The sequence below is a fragment of the Protomyctophum parallelum genome, assembly GCF_964188405.1.
Source record: "Protomyctophum parallelum genome assembly, chromosome: 2".
NCBI classification, from domain to species: Eukaryota; Metazoa; Chordata; class Actinopteri; order Myctophiformes; family Myctophidae; genus Protomyctophum; species Protomyctophum parallelum.
Genome location: NC_139699.1, coordinates 12,194,034 through 12,216,378, shown reverse-complemented (window position 1 = coordinate 12,216,378; position 22,345 = coordinate 12,194,034). Strand labels below are relative to the sequence as shown.

The following is a 22,345-nucleotide window of genomic DNA, read 5'->3' as shown; positions in this document are numbered from 1 at the left end:
TAGTAACATGTACTGTACACACACACACACGTACAGTACACACACACACGAATTACAGTATAGGGAATCTAATAACGTAGTTAAAATCACAGTGTAGTGTGCTCATTATTAATGTAATCCAATGCCGCGCTGACATTCAGTTCCCCGGAAGTATGCATGAATAAATAACCTTTGTTTTAGTGCTCTCGAGTCATCCTAAGTCAATGTCAAACAGACAGTAATTCTCTGTGGACACAGAGAGAGGCGACGGGGTTTGTCCACGCAGCAACTCCACAGCGTGGCCGGCGGAAGCCTCCATCATCTGGGGCTGCAACTCCGTGTCATTTCCTCTCCTCGCTAGGATGGATGGCTCTGTGTGGCCTGGAAACTGTTAACTCGGTCCCACTGGTGACTTTCAAGGAGAGGCTGCACAGAACAACTCTCTCCAGGAACGGAGCCAACGGAGCCAGCACACCCACCAACAGGGTGTCGAGGCCGGGGTGCTTCAAGTGCACTGCAGCAAGTTCATTCCTACTGGTTTAATTTATTACATTGTCTTGTGTGAGCGTGTGTGAGCGTGTGTGTGTGTGTGTGTGTGTGTGTGTGTGTGTGTGTGTGTGTGTGTGTGTGTGTGTGTGTGTGTGCATGGTGTGCGTGCGTGCGTGTCCGCTATTGAAACACATACAGAGCTATAATTCAGTTTACTGAGAATCCCAGCCCCGGGATATTAACCCATTGTCACCGGAGATCAGATTCTAAAAATGTCTTCTACATCCTGACAGTTTTCTGAAAAAGCTATGTTTCTATGTCAGTCGTTCTTCGATTAAAAAAAAAAAAACAGACCTACAAGCTCGTAGATCTGCTATTTTTCAATAGCTAAAGCATAACATAATGCTAACACCAAAAGGGGTTCCCGCCCAAAATGGATTAAGTTAGCTCAGGCCACAGCTGAGATCTGGCTCTCTATTGATACAGATGAAAAATGTGACCCTCTTTTGCAAAGACAATGATAATAATAATAAGCTTCCTTTGCAGAGCTTTGTTGTTGTTGATTATGTGCATCACTCAGAGACGACCAAACGTGATGCCAGTAATATAAGGTTGGCATAATGTCTAATGGATGGTTAATTGAGGATGTGACGATAACTAATGGCCATATCATATATCTAAGCATGCAAATTGCAGTGCGGGGTCTACTCTGGAAATTGTAGTGCTTCCTGTGCATAATTAAATCAAGCAATCAACTTGAACAATTTACAAAAATAATAAAATATTATACACAGTAATGTCTTGTGTAATATGACAAATAAATACACTTCTTTCAAAAGGTCACAAGATAAAAGCTATAACTGGGTTAATGAGCCTGTTGTGTTAGCAATAGGGTTAATGAGAATAGCGTATCAGCAACAGAACGGTGGCTATAGTATCATGCATAAAACAATAACGGAGTACATCGTGCTCTGCAACATAATTACAAACCGTAATAGGTTTGTGCACAACATGACAAAAACCTCTACCACTTCTCAGCTAGACGACGAGATTAAAAGAGAAAAACAATTTGTGTCGCTTTTGTGTCTCCATATTGTTATATACTGTGACGCTCCGTCGGACTAGATCTGAGACAAAAACAACCACGAAAGTCTCATTTTACCGCTTTCTTCGCAACAACAAAGCTGCTGCTCCCCCAAATCTGTCTGTGACAGGCCGTCTGCCCCACACTGGATACTATCGCCATTTTATGTCATTGTGTCAACTAAATCCTCATTATTATGTAAACTAGATCCAACATACTCAAGCCTGCACACATTCTAAATATGCCCCCGAAATATTGTACTGAGCAAAACTGTTGCCACCTTCAATAATAATGATAATAATAGTCTTTATTGTCTCCACATCATATATTTTCTTTGTCATGGACACTGTACAAAACATTAATAATTCTACTCGAGTTGGAAGCATTAAGACCCATTTTAACCCTCAATGGCTTCCTTTCTTAAAACTAACGTCATTGTAAAAAGATTCACGCGTTTAGATATTCTATTTACAATGAGCTTGATATGCCACCGTGGGACATTCTGGTCGCCACTGGCGAGGCGTCCGTTTCCAGCCCTAGTTTGATCTGCCCCTCTATGCCTAGAAAAGCTTTTGGTACTTAACATTTTGAGCATAGCATTTCAACAGAAATGAAAGTGGAGCTGTGCTCTACACTCTACAGCTCTACAGAGACCCTTCAACATGTTATACCAATTTGCCGATGATTGGACGTTGCGTTCATGATGCATACCGTATTTTGTTAAAAAAAAAAAATGAATTTTGGACTAAATCGGAGTAGTAGAAAAAAGTGTTTTTAGTTTTTTTTAAATGCAAAATTGCGGTGTCCGTGATGACTTGTGATCAAGAGTGTCAAAGTGCTAACATTTCAAGTGTCTATAAAGAGAAATTAACCCATTTAGGTCTTCTAAATCGTGACAGTTTTATGAAATACCTCATTTTTCTGTATCAGTTAAAAACGTTCACTCTGAAAGAATATATGTTCAAACATTTGTGCCACATTTTCACGATTTTTCAAAAATAGCAGACCTACAAGCTCGTAGCGCGCCACTCGGTGGCGCGCTATGAGCTTGTAGATCTGCTATTTTTCAACAGCTAAATCATACTATAATTCTAACAATGTCTGTCTGTCTGTGTGTCAGAGCCGTAGTGTCAGAGCCGTAGCTCCTCATTGCCTGCACCAATCGCTCCCACTTTTCACACAGGCATTGACCATATGAATATGGAGGGCGTAACGAAGCCCTTTTTTTTTATTTGACACATCAATGATTATTAATGAATTTATTAGTGAATTAAAAACGCACCAGGCGCAGTACCCCCCACTGCCACAAGGGGGGGCAAATATCTCATAACGGGTAAGGGCTAGTTATAACAATGTTTAAAAAACACCAAAAGTGGTTCCCGCCCAGAATGGGTTAAGATGGCAAATAAGGAATCTATTGAGAGCAGAATACCCCACGATTGAAGTACACTATAGACAAGACATAATGTATAATTATAGCCAAATTTGCAAGCTTGTGTAACACTATAGTAAATGGCCAGTAAGTACACTTTAAATTGAGTTTTGCTTTGCTTCAAGCAAAGTAAATTATTATTTCAGATAAGGGGGAGACATGCATTAATTATGTGTGATTCTAAAACTGAAGTAGTGTCTTTCTTATAGCCTTTGCCTGTTCCACTGTTTTGTAAGTCAGCCGTCTGAGCAAAGAGTTGTGGAAGAAATTGGGGGCAGAGGTTCTGTGTCCTGGTTGGTCGGCGCTCTGATCTTGTGTAAATAAGGGGATGCTACATTACTCGTGGTATTTTACAGCTCTGGATGTACAGCAGGGACACGGAAGTTGGAGCGTCTCTCAGCTCAACTAGGGCAGGATCAAAGAAAGTCAGTCAACCCAGACTTAGCTCAAACCCAGACTTTACTCAACCAACCACACCCGCTAATCTCTACCGCCCCCTGGGAGAAGAACACAAGAGGCCAGACGCAAACCTAGTTATTTTAATGAACATCTAAGAAAGAGGTCTTCTTTGTCCACAACAACATTTTGACTTTATGTGATGCATTGTTACAGTAGTGTAACTGTATATCACACACACACACACACACACACACACACACACACACACACACACACACACACACACACACACACACACACACACACACACACACACACACACACACACACACACACACACACACACACACACACACACACACACACACAATCCAATGCATGGCAACATAATGTGACCCATGATGATGATGATGATTATTAGTTTTATATAAACAGTTGCTATTGATGTTTTTGTAAAATATCAGTAGAATAGCTCTAAAAGGTAACGATGCACATGCAGTGGGAGGTCACTTATCCCAGACATATATTAAGCAAAGAGCCCTGGCAGCTGCATGGACACATTTTACTTTACTGAGTTATTGGCCACCTTTTATGGATCAGCCACTGTTGTAATTAATCTGTTTTCATCAGATGTGCAGTCAGTGCTCCACATCATTCAATCCAACTTCATTTCCCACTGCCGCACGCGCACGCACGCACGCACACACGCACGCACGCACACACACAGCCGCGCACACACAGTCACACAGACAGGAATTACAGTAGGAAATCTATGTACACACTGTGTACATTATTTTTGTATATTATATTATGGTTAACATACTGAATATCACCTGTTGCCCCACAACAGATTAATTCCTGAATGAGCATTGAGAATCTAACTAAGTGTGACTAAGCTTAATTTACAGTAAACTCTGTTGACCAAAGAAATGTCGATATATACTGTACAAGCTCATGCTGAAAACGAATAAATCGCGCTTTAAGTTACAGTAAGGTTACACTTCAGCTGTTGATTTTTGCTCTACATCTGATGGACCGGAATAAGATCAGGCTCTAAGTGTCTGATGGGAAACTACAAAAAAATACAGAGAGAGAGAGAGGGAGAATAAATCCATGAGCAAGATGATGATGGCACCTTCAGACATCCAAAGACGTAATGCCATCGTCAAAGAGTCACTCGCAGCTTCAGGATTATTAAATAATGCATCAAAACCCCACAGGCCTCCAGGGAATGGTGTCAGTAATCAGAAAGAAGAGTTAGGGATGTCTTAATAGGGTCCCCTATAAATAACCCGGGGACTGAAATGAGGCCGTGTGACGTTGATGAAGGATGGATTCAAAACCCCCGCAAGGTGGAGAGCTCTCGAAGCCTGAGGGATGGATGGCCACGGTGGGATGTTCAGTTGACCATGTTGGTGTTCTGGGACTTTGATCATTGTAAAATATATACAGTAACAGTAGCATATCAAATATTTTTCTTTTCCAAAAAATTTATCCCACGATTTTGTAACCCAGTTTTCTTTTCACCCAGTGCCAATTATCTAATGTAATCCTGGGCGCTACACTTCCTCTGCCAACCTGGGGGGGCATGAGGAGTCCAAGCTGCTTCTTTTCACCTGACAGAGGGGAGTTTCCCTGGCCGGACGTAGCGCGTGGAAGGGACACGTTATTCCGACCAGTTCCTTTCCCCTCCATCAGGCGCCCCGGCTGGCCAGGGGGAGGTAGTTTTAGAGACCAGGATTACGGCATGTTTTTGTGAGGGTATCTACCCTAGGGGACACGGGGAGAACATGCAAACTCCACACAGAAAGGCCCTATCGCCAACCCCCGCCTCGGGTATGGGCACTGATGACGCGGAGGAGGGAACACGCCGCCAGTGCCCACAGCGTCCCCAGCGGGAATCGAACCCAGGACCTTCTAGCTGTGAGGCGACAGCACTACCAACTGTGCCACCGTGCCCCCTTCAAAAATATCAAATATTTTTCAAACATGCATGTTAGTTTCTAGAGTGTGAGATAAAATGTTCATAACCAAAATCAGGGGACTCTCTCTCTCTCTCTCCCTCCACCTGGTCAGTGTTTTCATGTCCCTGGTCAGGGCTAGGGTATGGATTGATTTTAGATTTCACAAAGAAATTTAAAACCTGCTGTTCAGTCGAGGATGAGATTTTATGTTTTGGTTAGATTTTTGGGTAAAATTTCCCTTGTTTAATACCACGAGGTGTCTGGCTGAAAACAAGTGAAGTGTTTTATAGTTTTTAAATAAAGGGTTTTATAAAAAGTCCAAAAGGTCTCCATTATGTTAAATGATGTGCCAGTGATGATAAGTGATGATTTTATCCAGTTGTTAATGGATAAACGTTAAGTTATTTTACTGTGATTATAAACTCTCTTACCATCAAACTTTTTATGTCTCGAGACAAAAGTAGTCCTCATGTCGTGGCTGATCTCCTCGACTAAATTCTCAAACTCCAGCTTGCTCTGCTGGCTGAGTGTGTCCTCCATCTCCGACGTGCAGCAGGTGTATCCCTGGGGACACACTCGCAGGTGTTCACCTGAGGGAGAGAGAGAGAGAGAGGAAGCTTTTTACATGCAATATCAACGGAGCAGCTAGTGCACTGCCACAGGAGTGTGCTTTTCAAAAGGCTGAGCCGAGCGTTTGATCGAGGCTCTTCTGTGATTCTGTTCCTCCTCCCATCGCTGAAGCTATCAAAGGGAGGCAGACCGGAACAAATGGGGAAGGTTCACATTGTGTCAGCTCGATGTGAAACAGAGTGTAACTTTACCAGAGCTGGGCGTACTGTACATGGAAGTATTCCATGTAGGGCTTTCTATAACCCATTCTGACCTGAGATCAGATTCTAAAAATGTCTTCTACATCCTGACAGTTTTCTGAAAAAGCTATGTTTCTATGTCAGTCGTTCTTCGGTTTTTCAAAAATAGCAGACCTACAAGCTCGTAGCGCGCCACTCGGTGGCGTGCTATGAGCTTGTAGATCTGCTATTTTTCAATAGCTAAAGCATAACATAATGCTAACACCAAAAGGGGTTCCCGGCCAAAATGGGATAAATATGTCATTGTCAAAAGAATTTAGATAATGGCAATCAGGGGCAACCGCTTTGAGGGCAGATATACATTAATAAATAAAATATTATGAATATTACTCATGAGCTCATATGGAATGTGATAACTGACGACAAAGGTCTACTGTACATTATACATAGACCTGCTGTAGCGAGCATCAGGATGCATCCCAGGACGATGTTCCACATTATGAGCTAAGCTGACGGGGCTGCGGTGGCTCAGGAGGTATAGAGCTGCAGGTTCCTGGTTTGATTCCCAGCTCACCACTTGGATACTGTCCAAGACGAGTACCCTTGAGCAAGACACTTAACCCATTTTGACCTGAGATCAGATTCTAACAATGTCTTCTACATCCTGACAGTTTTCTGAAAAAGCTGTGTTTCTATGTCAGTCGTTCTTCGATTTAAAAAAAATAGCAGACCTACAAGCTCGTAGCGCGCCACTCGGTGGCGCGCTATGAGCTTGTAGATCTGCTATTTTTCAATAGCTAAAGCATAACATAATGCTAACACCAAAAGGGGTTCCCACTCAGAATGGGTTAATGTACAGTTTAAGATTAAAACACGTAACGGCATCTTCTCGAGTTAGATACGGAACACAATATGTCTCCCACTAATTAAGATAAGGTGTGATTGGTAGAACAGCCATGGGAATCAAACAGGTGAATGCAATCAATAATCATTTATATTCAGGGTCTATCATGTTCCTTTACAGGAAGTAGCCTACTTTAGGGACTTTTGACATGTATTTTTTACTGTAAAAATGATAATGGTTGTAGTCATCATAAGCTTTTTATTTTGCCAGATACGTATGTTCACATACAAGATCATGTTCACTGACTTATGAAAGTGGAATATATTTGTTTACAGTTTGGCAAAATAGTAGCCAAAATAACTAGTAGTTTGTTATTCAGAATTATAAACAACTGGAACTAATCCATATATACCCAGTGTCTACTGTATGTCTCTCCAGCTTTTTATTAAACAGAAAATGCATTTTCAGGTCGGGATACCAATTTCATCCAATCAGCATAGAGAACTCCGTCAGGATACAGATTAAACAAGTAGAATTGTAAGTGATCAAATAAGTCACAAAGAAATGAGCAGACAATCTGGAACATTATAAAAAAATGAAGCTGATAAATGGCTACTTTCTCCAGATTTTTTCTTTTTTTTGCAAAAACCTGCTTCAATCAAATTTTAGATATTACACCCACTAAGAGGAAAAATGCATTAGCAGTTAGCACAGACAAACAACAGAGAATTACGGAGTGGCCATTGAGATATATATTTATTTTTATTTGTCATCTCGTGATCTCGAATTACTAATTTGTTATCTCGTGATCTCTAATTAGTAACTCGTGGTCTCGATATATTATTTCGTGCTCTCGCATTACTAATTATCGTTATCTCGTGATCTCAAATCAAAAATCAAAATAATATATATATTTCTTAACACATTTTGACCTGGGAACGATTCTGCCAAATGTCTTCTAAATCCTGACTGTTTTCTAGAAAAAGCTATGTTTTTCTATGTCAGTCGTTCTCAAACCCTTTCATGTCACTTTTCACGATTCTTCAAAAATAGCAGACCTACAAGCTCGTAGCGCGCCACTCGGTGGCGCGCTATGAGCTTGTAGATCTGCTATTTTTCAATAGCTAAATCATAACATAATGCTAACACCAAAAGGGGTTCCCGCCCCAAAATGGGTTAATGGCCACTCCAGGGCTCCGTAGAGAACAGCCACGACTGTATCACAGTATAAAAGTCCCCGTCAGCCCGTTGGTTATTATGTCACTATAGCATTGCTGAGTGCTACTGTGGGTTCTTGCTGACACAATGAGACTGTTTTTTGTAATTAAACCGCATTTTATTGACCACACACACATTAGTTCACGTTGGTGCATAAAGTCTGCTACGCGTAGCTGGGCCTTGCTTTGTCTGCTGCTTGCTATGCATTTAAATCACATCAAAGTCCAGCACAAGATTTCCAAGAAGTTCTATACCTTGAGTCAAAGTCACTGTGTTTCGGCTCGGAGTTGACCCTGATGAAGGCCCATGTAGGCCGAAACGCGTTGGTCGTGTTTTTAACCCTTTTAATGAAATAAAGGATTTTTTCTACTTCAACTGGACAGAGCTGCCTTGGACCCTCTTTTAAGTTCGGAACCTTTTACCTCCTTCCACTGTGACACTGACTCAAGGTATAGAACTTTTTAGGAAATCTTGTGCTTTGCTCTATGAAACCCTCTCCAAAGAGCACCTGTCTACAGCTTTCTCTACATAAAGGACCCACGTAGCGCTTCTTCTTTTCTTTTTTATTGTCACATCAAAGTCCTTTAGAACTTTGCACCAGAGCTGGTTCTCTCTGGTGGTGTGCTCGGAAGTCGGAAGCAAAAGGCAAAAAGATTCGTTTCATTATTTATCTATTAATGGGTAGTGCGGTTCACATTGGTTGAGTCAGGCCTTTATATTTCAACATTTACATTGTTGTAATGAAATATAAGACGATTTGTTACTATGATTGGATGCTTTCTTCAGCCCTTGGTGATATCACTATTACAACCTAATTTCCCTGCAGGGTACAAACTGGCAAACTCGGGCCTCTTTTACACAGCGACCATCTCCAGATAAAACGTCCTGTTGCGTTCTCATTTTTTATTGACCCTTTACACGAGAACGCACACTTTATGAAAACGCTATAATGTCACTAGGTGGTGCTAACGGGCTGCTAGATAGACCAGTCACCCACGTTATGTACAAGAAGAAGAGCCAGCTCCGCCTTCACGCAACCCTATCAGGGTTTTGCTTCCAGAACACAACGGGGTTGTGGCCGTCGCTCGCTGCCTGCTTTCTATAATGTATCGAGGCTGACAGGCAGCCCAGAGCATGCAGGCAGAGCGCGCCACGGGATGGTTATATATTTTATAATACATTAGGCTACATAAACGCTGCTGCCTCTATCGCATTTTATTTACATCATGGTTTTACATTCACCATCGCTGATGAGCAGCGCTTTGTAGGCGAGGAGGGAGGCTTGTTCAGGAACTCCATTATATCATATAATAACAATCAACATGTAATAAATATGCGCTGTGAGCCAACGTGAGCCATTATGTCATAAGTTTACATGGAGAAGGGATAAAACGGCGTTCTCAAAGATTTCCACTCTGGGAGGTGTTTTCACCTCCTTTTTTTTAATTTTTCTATAATTTTTATCCCACGATTTTGTAACCCATTTTTCACCCCTGTGTCAATTATCTAATGTGATCCTGGGCTCTACACACCCTCCGCCAACCTGGGGAGAGCAACGGACTTGAACTCATGCTTCCTTCATGCCTGAGTGTCCAAGTTGCTCCTTTACACCTGACAGGGGGGGGGTTTCCCTGGTTGGACGTAGCGCGTGGAAGGAACACGTTGTTCACGTTTCACCTCCTGAAAACACCGTTCTCGTGTAAAGACCACCTTACTCACTCTGACATAATGACAGTCTCATGTTTACTGACTTCAAATGCAGACAAATACTCATATGGTCATTATTATCAAACAACATTACAGAATGAATCATTCCAGTGGAGATGTGATAATATATATATATAAATACTCATCCAACAACATTACAGAATGAATCATTCCAGTGGAGATGTGACTGTTCTCTCTCAAGAGCCAAAACGGAAAATACCGTCTAATCTCTCTCAATGTGCAGACTGCGCTACACCGGAGCGTTTTAATTGGAATGGACTCTGATCGCTGCATATGAGCCACACAGGAAAATCCTCAGAGCGTTCAAATTAAAGCACATTACACATTGTAATAAATGGGTAAATGAACACTTAGAATGTTACTGTGTCGGAACAAAGTTTTAATGGAGTCTAAAGTCTTAAATTGTATGCATGCCAGGCTAGGTTGCCTATACCCAGGGCTTTGTTCTGAGCCGTTACAGCGCCACCATGAGGCTGAGGTGAAACATCTGTGGTGGCAGATCTTCTTGGCAAACCTTCACACCAATATTACACTGTGTTCATGATTTGTGGCATTTTGCGGTGATCACAGACGGACAGACAGACGGACTCACACGAGTGGAAACATAGTCCCTTGCCTTTGGCCATTCTGGCCCGGGGACCGCATGTAAATCCGACGGAGCATTAGTCCGACATGCGGACGCATCTCGGACTAGCGCCTGCTCCCGTGCTTGCGGTTATGGTTAGGTTAGGGTTTGAGGTGGGTTGTCGTTTTTCGGACCAATGACTATAGTCGTACTAAAGTACTGCACCCATTCTGGCCTGCTGGCTGGGGCTGACGTGACGCTGTGTTGTATGAATGCCACTACAGTAGACAGTAAGTGCCTCTATGGAGGTAAAAGCTGTAGATCTGCAGGGTTTTGAAATGTTTGTGCCGTGCGTACTCGCTGGCACTCTGAATTGTGCTAAATCCTTAATCAGTCCTCAGAGAGGCAGATTTACCATGCAATGGTAATGAGAACAGTTCAATGCAAACCCACAGTCCCTTGGGTACTGACTGTACCACATGCTGTAGCCACCATGACCAGAAGCCTCCAGACATGAAAGTAAAGCAAAGTATTGCATCAGATTTCTGTTTGTTTTTTTATTTTATTAAAGTTGCACTTTAGAGCTGACATTTTGCAATCTTGAAACAAAGCCTATACCACCACCCATATATATAGGCCATGGGCCAAGTCCCTCTATCTGCTTTAGTTTTTGCTCGATCCCCTGGGGGGGATTTTCTTTTGTAATGTGTAATTAACTGTTTAGCAGAACAATATAACACAAAACTGGCAACACGATGCAAGTATAAACCAATCAAAGCTTGCGTACGTTATTGTGGACTTCAGTTGGCCCATCATGTTCTTTGTAATATGGGGAAAGGGAACCAGGAAATGAACAGTATTTGTTTTGCGATTGTGTTTTACATTACATACAGTAATTCATATGAAAATTTGATAGAATGGATGCAGTCTATTAATTGAATGAGCCGTGTTGATGACTGCACTCACTACAGGCAACAGCAGGGTGGTTTACAGATACACATTATTGAATGTTTTAAGAACAGCTGCAAATGCTTAATATACTATTAAGCAGTTGGCCAATCAAAATGCAACCATTTAGATATAATATTGGCTTTCATTGATTCCCAGTCGTATCTGTTCAGATCTCCAGTCACTGTGCATCTGTTGCCACAAGTTTCATTTGATGTTTAGATTGTTTTGTTATGGTTGGTGATTTATTTGTTCTTTCTCTCTTGAAAAGTTTTAAGCTCAAGTCACCAGTTGTTAATGTATTAAGTTGGGGCGAGATGGGTTAAATGAGAGTTGAGCCAGAAGGCAAAGCTCTCTGTCTTCCGAGCAATCTTCGTTCCTACTCTCACCTATGGTCATGAAGTGTTCCTACTCTCACCTATGGTCATGAAGTGTTCCTACTCTCACCTATGGTCATGAAGTGTTCCTAATCTCACCTATGGTCATGAAGTGTTCCTACTCTCACCTATGGTCATGAAGTGTTCCTACTCTCACCTATGGTCATGAAGTGTTCCTACTCTCACCTATGGTCATGAAGTGTTCCTACTCTCACCTATGGTCATGAAGTGTTCCTACTCTCACCTATGGTCATGAAGTGTTCCTACTCTCACCTATGGTCATGAAGTGTTCCTACTCTCACCTATGGTCATGAAGTGTTCCTACTCTCACCTATGGTCATGAAGAGTGGGTCATGACCGAAAGAATAAGGTCGCGACGAAATTAGTTTTCTTCGACGGGTGGCTGGCATCTCCCTTAGAGATAGCGTGAGAAGTTCAGTCACACGAGAGAGACTCAGAGTAGAGTAACCCACACATAGAGTAACTTGGCCCCTGGGGTGTGAGTATTGTCATGGCAGACCCCAGGACAGTGTTTGTGCCTTTGTATTGTATTGGAGCAATGGTGTACCTGTAGCACACATTTTAACCTAAGTGAGTGTATTGCATTTGATACAAACATTTGGTTTTTGGGCTACCTGTGAAATGTGCTCTTTGTTGGTGAAGAGAATGTAACTGTAATTCTCAAGTTGCAATATTAACATTGGTGGCCACATCTTGGTCTCGGTTACATTTGTACAATACACACATCCATTCACAAAAAAAAAAAAAAAACAGGTGCTGGGCTGAGGTCAGTCTGCACACTGGGTCATGCTCCAAATCGTAAAAATGCATTGGTTCCTTTCCTTTACACACACACACACACACACACACACACACACACACACACACACACACACACACACACACACACACACACACACACACACACACACACACACACACACACACACACACACACACACACACACACACACACACAGAGAGAGAGAGAGACAGCGCAAGCCTGAATATCTGAGGATTTTCCAGAGTTCACTCGACAATACACTGTGTTAAATTGAAGCCTATAGCCAAATGTCTTCTGCGGTAATGATAGACACGAGTCATATAACCAGAGGCAGGCTTTCTCTTTATGTCTCAATCTGATCCAACTAGTTTGACCTTGCAGCTGCATCGTTTAGATGTGCTCGAGCACAGATGGCAGGAGGCACTCCTGCACATATTTCCTCATCTTAAAGAATGAGCTGATCGGAGTTTTAGATGTGTGCAATTACACAAGGCAAGATAATTGGGGATGAGCAGTAATCTTCTTGGGGGATTTTACAGTGAAATGTCCTGGCGTTAGCTCAAATGTTTCCCAATCAAAAATAAGTGAGGCATGAGAAACCCTGTTCACGTAATGAATGCTATCGCATATGCATTCTGTTTCTTTGTTACATAGATGTGTTTGATCGTTCTGGACCATTAAATCTCCACAAACGTAAAAACATGATTGGAGCCTAGCATTGTAATTTGGTAAAATTGCTGACAATACTACTACTGTATAGGCCGTAGAACGGGTAAAAGAAACACGGTGAGGCCTGATTTATATAGTTGCGTGTCAGTGTCGCACACCAAAAATAGCTGATCTACAAGCTCACAATGCGTTGCAACATGATGCATTGTGAGCTAGATTTCCGACACCAACGCACACCTACTCAAGTATAAATCACCCCAGAGACAATGCGCACTTAACTCATGCAATCAGTCAAGCAGACACAGTTCCTTTCAGAGAATTCTCCAATCCATTATAATTAGCAGTGTGAGGTTCTAATTTGCGGGTCTGACATATGGTATGTCTGCTCTCAGGAGAGATATCAGTATTTTTCCACATTAAATTATTAATAAATGTCAGGCCAGTCTTATGCATTATGTCCATTTTCTATAAGCACACATCTAAATTTAGTTTCAAAGTGTTTCAGTCGAAGAACCTTTTTGCTACTAATGCAATAATTAGGGTTGCCCCATAAGTATATCACATGAAACTAACTTCACTTCATAGAATTATGCATAACAATAACTAGAAATGCACTCTGTCGACTCGAGCTGCCGACTTGCATTGCACACAAGTAGGCCATGCATGGTTTGGAGTTGTTTGGAGTTGCCCAAACTGCAAGTGCACATTTGAGTGAGGAGTCTGCTATAAACACAACACGAGATATATAGCTAGAGATAGCTATAAACACAACACGAGATACAGTATATAGCTAGATAGCTATAGACACAACACGAGATACAGTATATAGCTAGATAGCTATAGACACAACACGAGATACAGTATATAGCTAGATAGCTATAGACACAACATGATATCACGACACTGGTATCTGTATTGTATTCGGTATCAGTATCGGCTAACATAGAAATTGAGGCATCGGGATCTGATCAGAAGCGAAAAAAGTGTATCGGGACATCCCTAGTTCTAATGAATCATGGGCCACAGATTGTGCACCATCAACACAACATGTAAAAAGACGCCTGAGGGCGAGAAGCATGGATGGGGAAGGATCAACATATGGAATGTCAGAACAGGTCAGCTCCATATATGGAGATCTAAGGGTTTGAGGTCAGATGTAGTGTAGAGGCCAATATTGATGACATCAGGGATCTCCATATATGGGCTTAATATTGATGATGATGATGTTGTCACGTGATGTCACAAACCAACCAACACACACACACTGACGGGAAATGCACGATTCCATAGTTAATATATACATAAAATACTTTCAGTATGCTGATGCTAATTTTTGACTAGCATATTATACATTGCAGTACTCACTTTTAATAGCAATGCTTTGGTGTGTGAAGAAATACCTTGTGTTTTGGTCAAAACATGTTCATTATTGTAACCACATCATTTTAACCTCATCACTGTTGCTTTTTGGAGTGCCAAAATGCTAAAGCTGCTTCTGTGAGCCAGTGTTTTCCCCACTGCATTCCACTGATGAAACCTTTGAAAAACGTGCCATTATTTCTGTGTTGTCCGTTTATATTTATCCTTGCCTTTAGCTTTTGCTGAAAAACCCTTTGAACACCATTGATAGACCACTGTTATATTTCAAACAAACAGTTTATCACTGCTGTTAAACAAAGTATGTATGATGATGACTCTACATTGCATTATGTTGGAGGGGAAAAAAATACACTTGAAATAAATGCAATACTACAAAAGAGCTGGTGCTCTGAAGTGTCTGGAAACAAAATAATGATTTTGGGCTTTGATGGTAGAACCCCGACTGTGCCTCTCACTATGAAAGGGGCAGCAACAGAGAAGGTTTACGTAAGCCAAGCTGCTAGTCATCACAGTTAATAATGGACTACTTTGTACTTTCATGGTCAAGCCGACATCCATATTGGTCACCGAGATGGCAGAGGAGCATCCATCATTCCAAGGTGCTCTTTCGTCTTAACATGATATAATAACTAAACAAGTTATGAAATCGTCGATTCTCTCCCACGTTTGACTATACTGTCCAATAATGTTGGCTGGTTTGCAGCAAAACGTGTTAAAAAAAGATCCAACTATTTCCAAATGGAACCAGACTCCTTGCCCTCCATCACTTGATGAAAGACAGCGTGAAGAGGATGTATGATCCTCTCACAGACAGATGAGAGACCAGCATGTTGCCTGGGTCCAATCTTTCAGAGACACCTGTGCTTTACACAAACTCATCATTCTAGTCAGTTTAGGTCACTGAACAAAGTTCCTTGGTGTGATTAGTAGTTTACAATATTCATTACTGTAGCGTACGCTGTTATTATGCTCTATTGTATGCATGGCTGGTTGACTATAATAATAACAAGGTCTTCAACAGGGGGTCCTCAGAGTTACTATAGGGGGGGGGGGGGGGGAGATGCCAAATCTTTGTGTTACACATCCCTAATCTGAGATGAACTTTAGCAAAGAAATAGCAGATCTACAAGTTCACAACGCCTCACAGCTTGTAGATCTGCTTAATTGAAAGAGGTTTGGTGTAGAGTGAAAGGTCAGGTTTAAACTTTAAAGTATTGACATTAAATGTCTGACAACACAGACAACACGTCATCATGAGCGTGATGAAGTGGTAAAACCTGGAAGTGATCGAGTTAGCAATGGGTTCCCCTTCTAATACTTTTTGTCTCCACCAGGCCGAAGGCATGGGGGGAGAGTATGTTTTGCACTCCGTCCGTCCGTCCGTCCGTGTGTCCGTGAGCAGCTAATCTCCGGCACCGTTAGCCCGGTCAATGGCAAATTTTGTACACACACTCCATGGATGCCAACGATGAACCTCTGCCCCAAAATTTCCAGAACGGCCTGTTATAGCGCCACCAGGAAGCCGCTTTGTGCAAAACAAGTTGGTCGATGCCAAATTTTGCACACACACTCCCTGGATGCCAACGATGAACCTCTGCCCCAAAATTTCCAGAACGGCCTGTTATAGCGCCACCAGGAGGCCGCTTTGTGCAAAACAAGTTTTTGCACAGTACACCTACAGATTTTGTCCAAACATCGCGCAAATTGGTACACAGTCTCTCTAGAGCCATTCAACGAAAGGGGTCTTTCAGATTTCTCAGACAAATCATGAACACATTGCGTGATTTCCGTGAAATTGTGCACGCACATTCCCACTAGGCCGAGGAAGAAATGCCACATGAACAATTTCAACTCAACCTCAAGGTGGCGCTATAACTGGCCGAAAAGTGTTTTTACCTCTAACTGCACGGATCTGTGGATAACTTTGTATGCCAACTCCCTAGAGGCCAAGGAAGAACCTTTGCCTGGAATTCTTTACTTTTGTTGCCCTTTTATCCAACCACCAGATGAAGGCAAGCTGCAATGTCCTACATTCCTATCCTGGTGGAGACCTGTGCCCAGAAGGGCACTTTTTCTAGTTAGCAATGTTTTAATTTATTTTGAAAATGTGGTATTACAAACCAAGACTTAAATTCATAATATCTCAACTGTGAGTTTTGAACCCGTGTGTGGTTTTAACTTACACTAATTGTGTGTTAAAAATATATAATGATTATTTTGGTTTGTGAATAATTATGAAGATGCAGATTCAGAATTAACTTCCATATTAGCCTAAGAAAGAGTTCACTAGACTAGAGCACGCTGTACCTTAAGTTTGACTTTGATTTACCAGGAATCAATATTATGGATGACAAGATACTGGAGCAATTTGCCATATTACTTCTCACATCCTAAACTCTGCTTTGGACTCAAGGAATCACAATATGGGGCATAGACAAATTGGCAGTCCAAGCACAGAAGCACACGCTGTTGCTACCAAGCTAGACTGTTCATTAATCGGTAGCGCTGTCAGAATTCCTTTTTGTATTCAGAGTCTCACCCGTCGTTCACTTGTGGCATCTGGCCAAAGAGAAGCTGTTGCAAAGCACTGTAATAACCCATTCTGACCTGAGATCAGATTCTAAAAATATCTTCTACATCCTGACAGTTTTCTGAAAAAGCTATGTTTCTATATCAGTCGTTCTAAAATAGCAGACCTACAAGCTCGTAGATCTGCTATTTTTCAATAGCTAAAGCACAACACAATGCTAACACCAAAAGGGGTTCCCGGCCAAAATGGGATAATATCCATCGTGGCTGCAAGCTCACTGGCAACGGTTTCATCAAGCTAGCTAGTTTTAAATCCACCATAAACATTTAATCTGTATTCAATCAAGACAGTTGGTGTAACATTTCACAAAAGTCTGATGTTTTGCCATCCTCGAATATACAGTATATGCCCTTGGCATGAATTCATAATTATTCTAAATATTATTTTAAACACACACACACACACACACACACACACACACACACACACACACACACACACACACACACACACACACACACACACACACACACACACACACACACACACACACACACACACACACACACACACACACAAACCTGTGGTTTCACAGACTGATTGCTCTCACTCAATCAATCTTTTCTTCCAAGGCAGTGGGATGATGTAATCGTATGATGATGTAATCGTATGATGATGTAATCTTACGATGATGTCATCTTAGATCTGTTTACAACTTCCTGGGGTTACATGAACAAAACTAAATCACACCCGTGTGAAGTGATCGAGGGGCGCTCTTTATCATCATAATTATGTCATCATCTCATTCTGGCCAATCACAATTTGCGTCCTCACTTTTGTCTTCAATGTTTGTGTTTACAACAAACCCTCAAAGCTGGACATATGAGGGGCTAGCACCACCTGAAGAATCAGCATGTCCTATACATTCTAATCTACTGTACCTACACCTGACAATGAATGTGCTTGTATTCAACAAAACTGTGACGCAGAGAGCATACTCGTGGGTTACAAGCTTACACACCAGACTACAGCACATGGCACGTGACACACATGACGCACATGACACACACGGTAAACACACACATGACGCACATGATCGACACACATATGACACACACATGACGCACATGACACACACGATCAACACACACATGACGCACATGATCGACACACATATGACACACACATGACGCACATGACACACACGATCAACACACACATGACGCACATGATCGACACACATATGACACACACATGACGCACATGACACACACGATCAACACACACATGACGCACATGATCGACACACATATGACACACATGACACACAGAGCATACTCTTGGGTTACAAGCTTACACACCAGACTACAGCACATGGCACATGACACACATGACACACGCACGCACACGCCGTAAAAGAGGCTGTACTGAGCCAACTATAGCCAACTGGGTTTGCGTGATTGGGCATGCAAAGCGCCTAAGCGCCACACAGAGGAGAGAGGACAATAACTATAGAACTATGTGAGCATACACACCGAAGAACAATAACGTTCTGTAGTGGCACAAACGCGCTGTTCAGTCGAGCTGTGTCTGGCTCGGAGCCCGGTCAGCCCACACAGAGAAGGTAGGAAGATAGATAGATAAGTAGGTAGGTAGGTATAGGTAGGTAGATAGTAGGGCTGCAACTAACGATTATTTTCATAATCGATTCATCTGCCGATTATTTAAACGATTAATCGATTAATCGGATTATGACACTTATTTAGCTATCACCTTAAAAATATATTTTAGGTTATTTTAGACTAACAGAAAATATAATTCATTCAAAAAATCATTTGATTATCTGCTGATTAGGTTGTTTTTCAAATAAGACAAACTAAATTTAAATTAATTAAAGCAACTCATGGTGTCTTTAGGCTTATTGTGACTGCATACATTTGATTAAAGAATAGCTACACATGTGTGAGTCTAGACTCAAATAGGTAATTTAAAAATAAATATTCCAGCCATATGTTTTGTACTTGATACTATATGTGTCATATTTTTCTTTGCAGTCGCTACTGTGCAACTATCATCAGATTGTAAGGGAAGAGAGATGGCTCACTCCTCTTTACTTTAGTTACACTTAACACTGGAAAAACTATGGTTAAGTGGGAAATAATCTATGATAAATTGCAAAAAACGAGTGATTAGTTGCCGATTCGATTAATCAATTACCAAATTAGTTGACAACTAATTGAATAATCGATTTGATTACGATTAATCGATGAATCTTTGCAGCCCTAGTAGATAGGATACTTTATTAAACCCCGAAGATAGATAGACAGACAGACAGACAGACAGACAGACACTTTATTAATCCCTGAGGGGACATTGAAGTGTTACAAGTTAGCAACAGGCAGCCAGCGTTTACGCAGCACCAAAAAGGAGAGGGAGCTCTCCATGGTGCTGAAAGATAAACTGGCTCTGATTATGAATTGTAAGGAGGTCAATGGTTTGGTCGGTTGGTTGTGTGAATGTTGTGAAATGCACCTGCTAGTTGTACCCTACCTGAGGCAAACGGCTAGTCTACCAGCTAGTGTTAGTATCACAATGACCAAGGACACAATATTGTGTCAGATAAACCTGAATGGAAATATGAATGGAAACAAGACCGCAGGGCCCTTTTTGGTGCTATCCTTTTAGACTACGTAAGTGTTTGACTGTACTTGACTCATGACTGTGCCGTTTACATTTCTTCCTAATAATGTAGTAGCAATCAATCAAATGTGATTACGCAGTTCCAACCTAGCCATTAACAATAATTATCATCACTTCACTTTCTGAAGTATTTCCTGGCACAAATGATGCCTTCAACTGAGACAGTTGCCTCCAGAAAAAGTCCTTACCACACTTTAATGTTGTCACTGTTTGACAACATGAATGGAAATGAAGAATAACCTTCTATAAGCTAAGACTTTAGCTTTTATATATATATATATACATATATATATATATATATATATATATATATATACTAGAATTTCACCACCCTTTGGACGGCTCATCCTAGTTACGTTGCAGCGCAATGGGAAGAATGGAAATTGGGGGATTTGACAGCCTCCACTTCATGTTTCAGCTGTGTTTATAAACCCAGTATTGTGCCCTTCACATAGTAGTAATGGATCGCTACACATCGTAGACACACGCACACCCTGGGTAAATAGTATGTGTACTGTACTCTGCGCGCACGCGCGCACACACACACACACACACACACACACACACACACACACAAGTCCTCCACAGTGTGAACCCATTTGTCTGCAGTGACTGGGAAATAATGCTCGGAGGAACTTGGCATCCGACGATGCGTGTTGTGCCGATAAGATGTGGCTGGCCAATCACAGCTGTGTTGTGCCGCAGGGATTGGCTAACCAATAAGGGCTGTGTGTTTGCGTGTGGATTAGCCGAAATGGGTGGTGAGAACATGAGGGGGATGTTGCACAGCAATCGGTGACCCCTACACTACACTAACTAACTAACTAACTAACTAACTACTATGCATGTTGAGAACAAACACGTTGGATAGAAATGGATGGAAAGATTCCAACACATTTCAGGTTAATTGAGTAAAACAAAAAGAAACTGCTAAAGAATCTGATAAACTCCCAAAAGTATTCATCAGTCTACCTGGCCATGGGGTAAATTGCATATAGTCCCTGCCATCTGGTAGATTCCTTGACCACTATTACCAGGATTTGGAAAGACATTCCAGACAGTTTCTCATGCCAAACAACCTGCCAGATGATTATGAAGTAGGGAGATAACACATATCCCACCTGTGTTTCTGCAATTTGTCGCTGTCGGGCAGAATCCTTGTATGTCCAAAACCCTAACTTTCCAGGACAACCCATGTGTTCCAAATGGACCGAATATTATTTAGTCACCCTATATTTGGGATGTCATATCATTAAAAACTTCAAAACCTGTCAGTCACGCTAAAACATGTCAGTCAGTCAGTCCGTCTGTCTGTATGTCTGCCAGTCACGCCTTGTGACACGCTCCATATGTCCGACTCCATATATGAAGATCACAGCACTGACCTCATCAAACCCTGGATAGCCAAAGCAAAGCAAAGTTACCATGTTTATTGTTTACCCAGGGTAACTGGACTAAGCTCAAGAACTTGTTTACAGCCAGGCCCTGATCATAGAACATTTCATGGTAGGGGTTCAATGCCTTGCTCAAGGGCACTTCAGCGGTGGTAATTTTAATGTGCCGGTCCAGGGATACGAACTAGCGACCTTCCGGTATCAAGACCGCTCCGCAAACCGTTCGGCCACCGCTGTCCTTTACGGCTCCATACAGTATATGCCGATCTAGGAGATTATACAGTATTCTCCATATGGCTAGATTTAGCAACTCTTAATTCTGACCTCAAACCCTTAGATCTCCATATATGGAGTGAGCTGTTCAGACATTCCATATGTTGATCCCTCCCCACCCGTCCTTCCTCTTCGATGTCTCCCTTTTGACCGATACCTGTCTAGGCGGTACCGCCCCAAAGTTATTAACGCAGCCGTGCCCGGCAGCAGGCGAAAACTAGAGTTCTCAACAGGCCCAAAAATGAAGGCCTGGTCCTAACTGGGCCCTACCTGGGCCCTACCTGGGCCCTAACTGGGCCCTACCTGGGCCCTAACTGGGCCCTAACTGTGCCCTACCTGGGCCCTAACTTGGCCATAACTGGGCCCTACCTGGGCCCTAACTGGGCCCTACCTGGGCCCTAACTGGGCTGGTCAGAGTCCCCGCCTGGCCTTACTAATTAGCACACATTTTACGCTCACCCGGCCCGAAAACGTCAATAAAAAAAAAAGTCCATATATGGGCATTGCCAGACCTGTTTCAGCGCGACCTCACCTTTTAGGTCGCTTCTCGCCCTTAGGGCGTCTAACTGGTTATACTGTATGATTATACAGCAACGCATTCCAGAATGAGCATTTTGGAGTTCATTATATTCATTTCTCTTTTACATTTTGGTATGATGCAGTAGGTAACAAGACTACTCGCCCCGTTTCTGTTTTCCTCCCAGAATTTTCCCCAGTGAGGGGTGGGGGAGAGGCTGGACAGCAGACGGCTGGACTTTGAATTTCTCTAACTATAAACT

General features: G+C 42.1%; 1 protein-coding gene across 1 annotated transcript in view; it reads right to left on the bottom strand.

The window, feature by feature from the left end:
- LOC310854509 (glypican-6-like) overlaps positions 1-22,345 on the bottom strand; it is a gene marked incomplete at its 3' end in the record, with an annotated part of 202,607 nt that overhangs the window by 137,285 nt on the left and 42,977 nt on the right. The window contains exon 2 of the mRNA XM_083759189.1: positions 5,779-5,937. Coding sequence (XP_083615315.1) covers positions 5,779-5,937 — 159 coding nt within the window. The remainder of the gene's footprint in view (positions 1-5,778; positions 5,938-22,345) is intronic.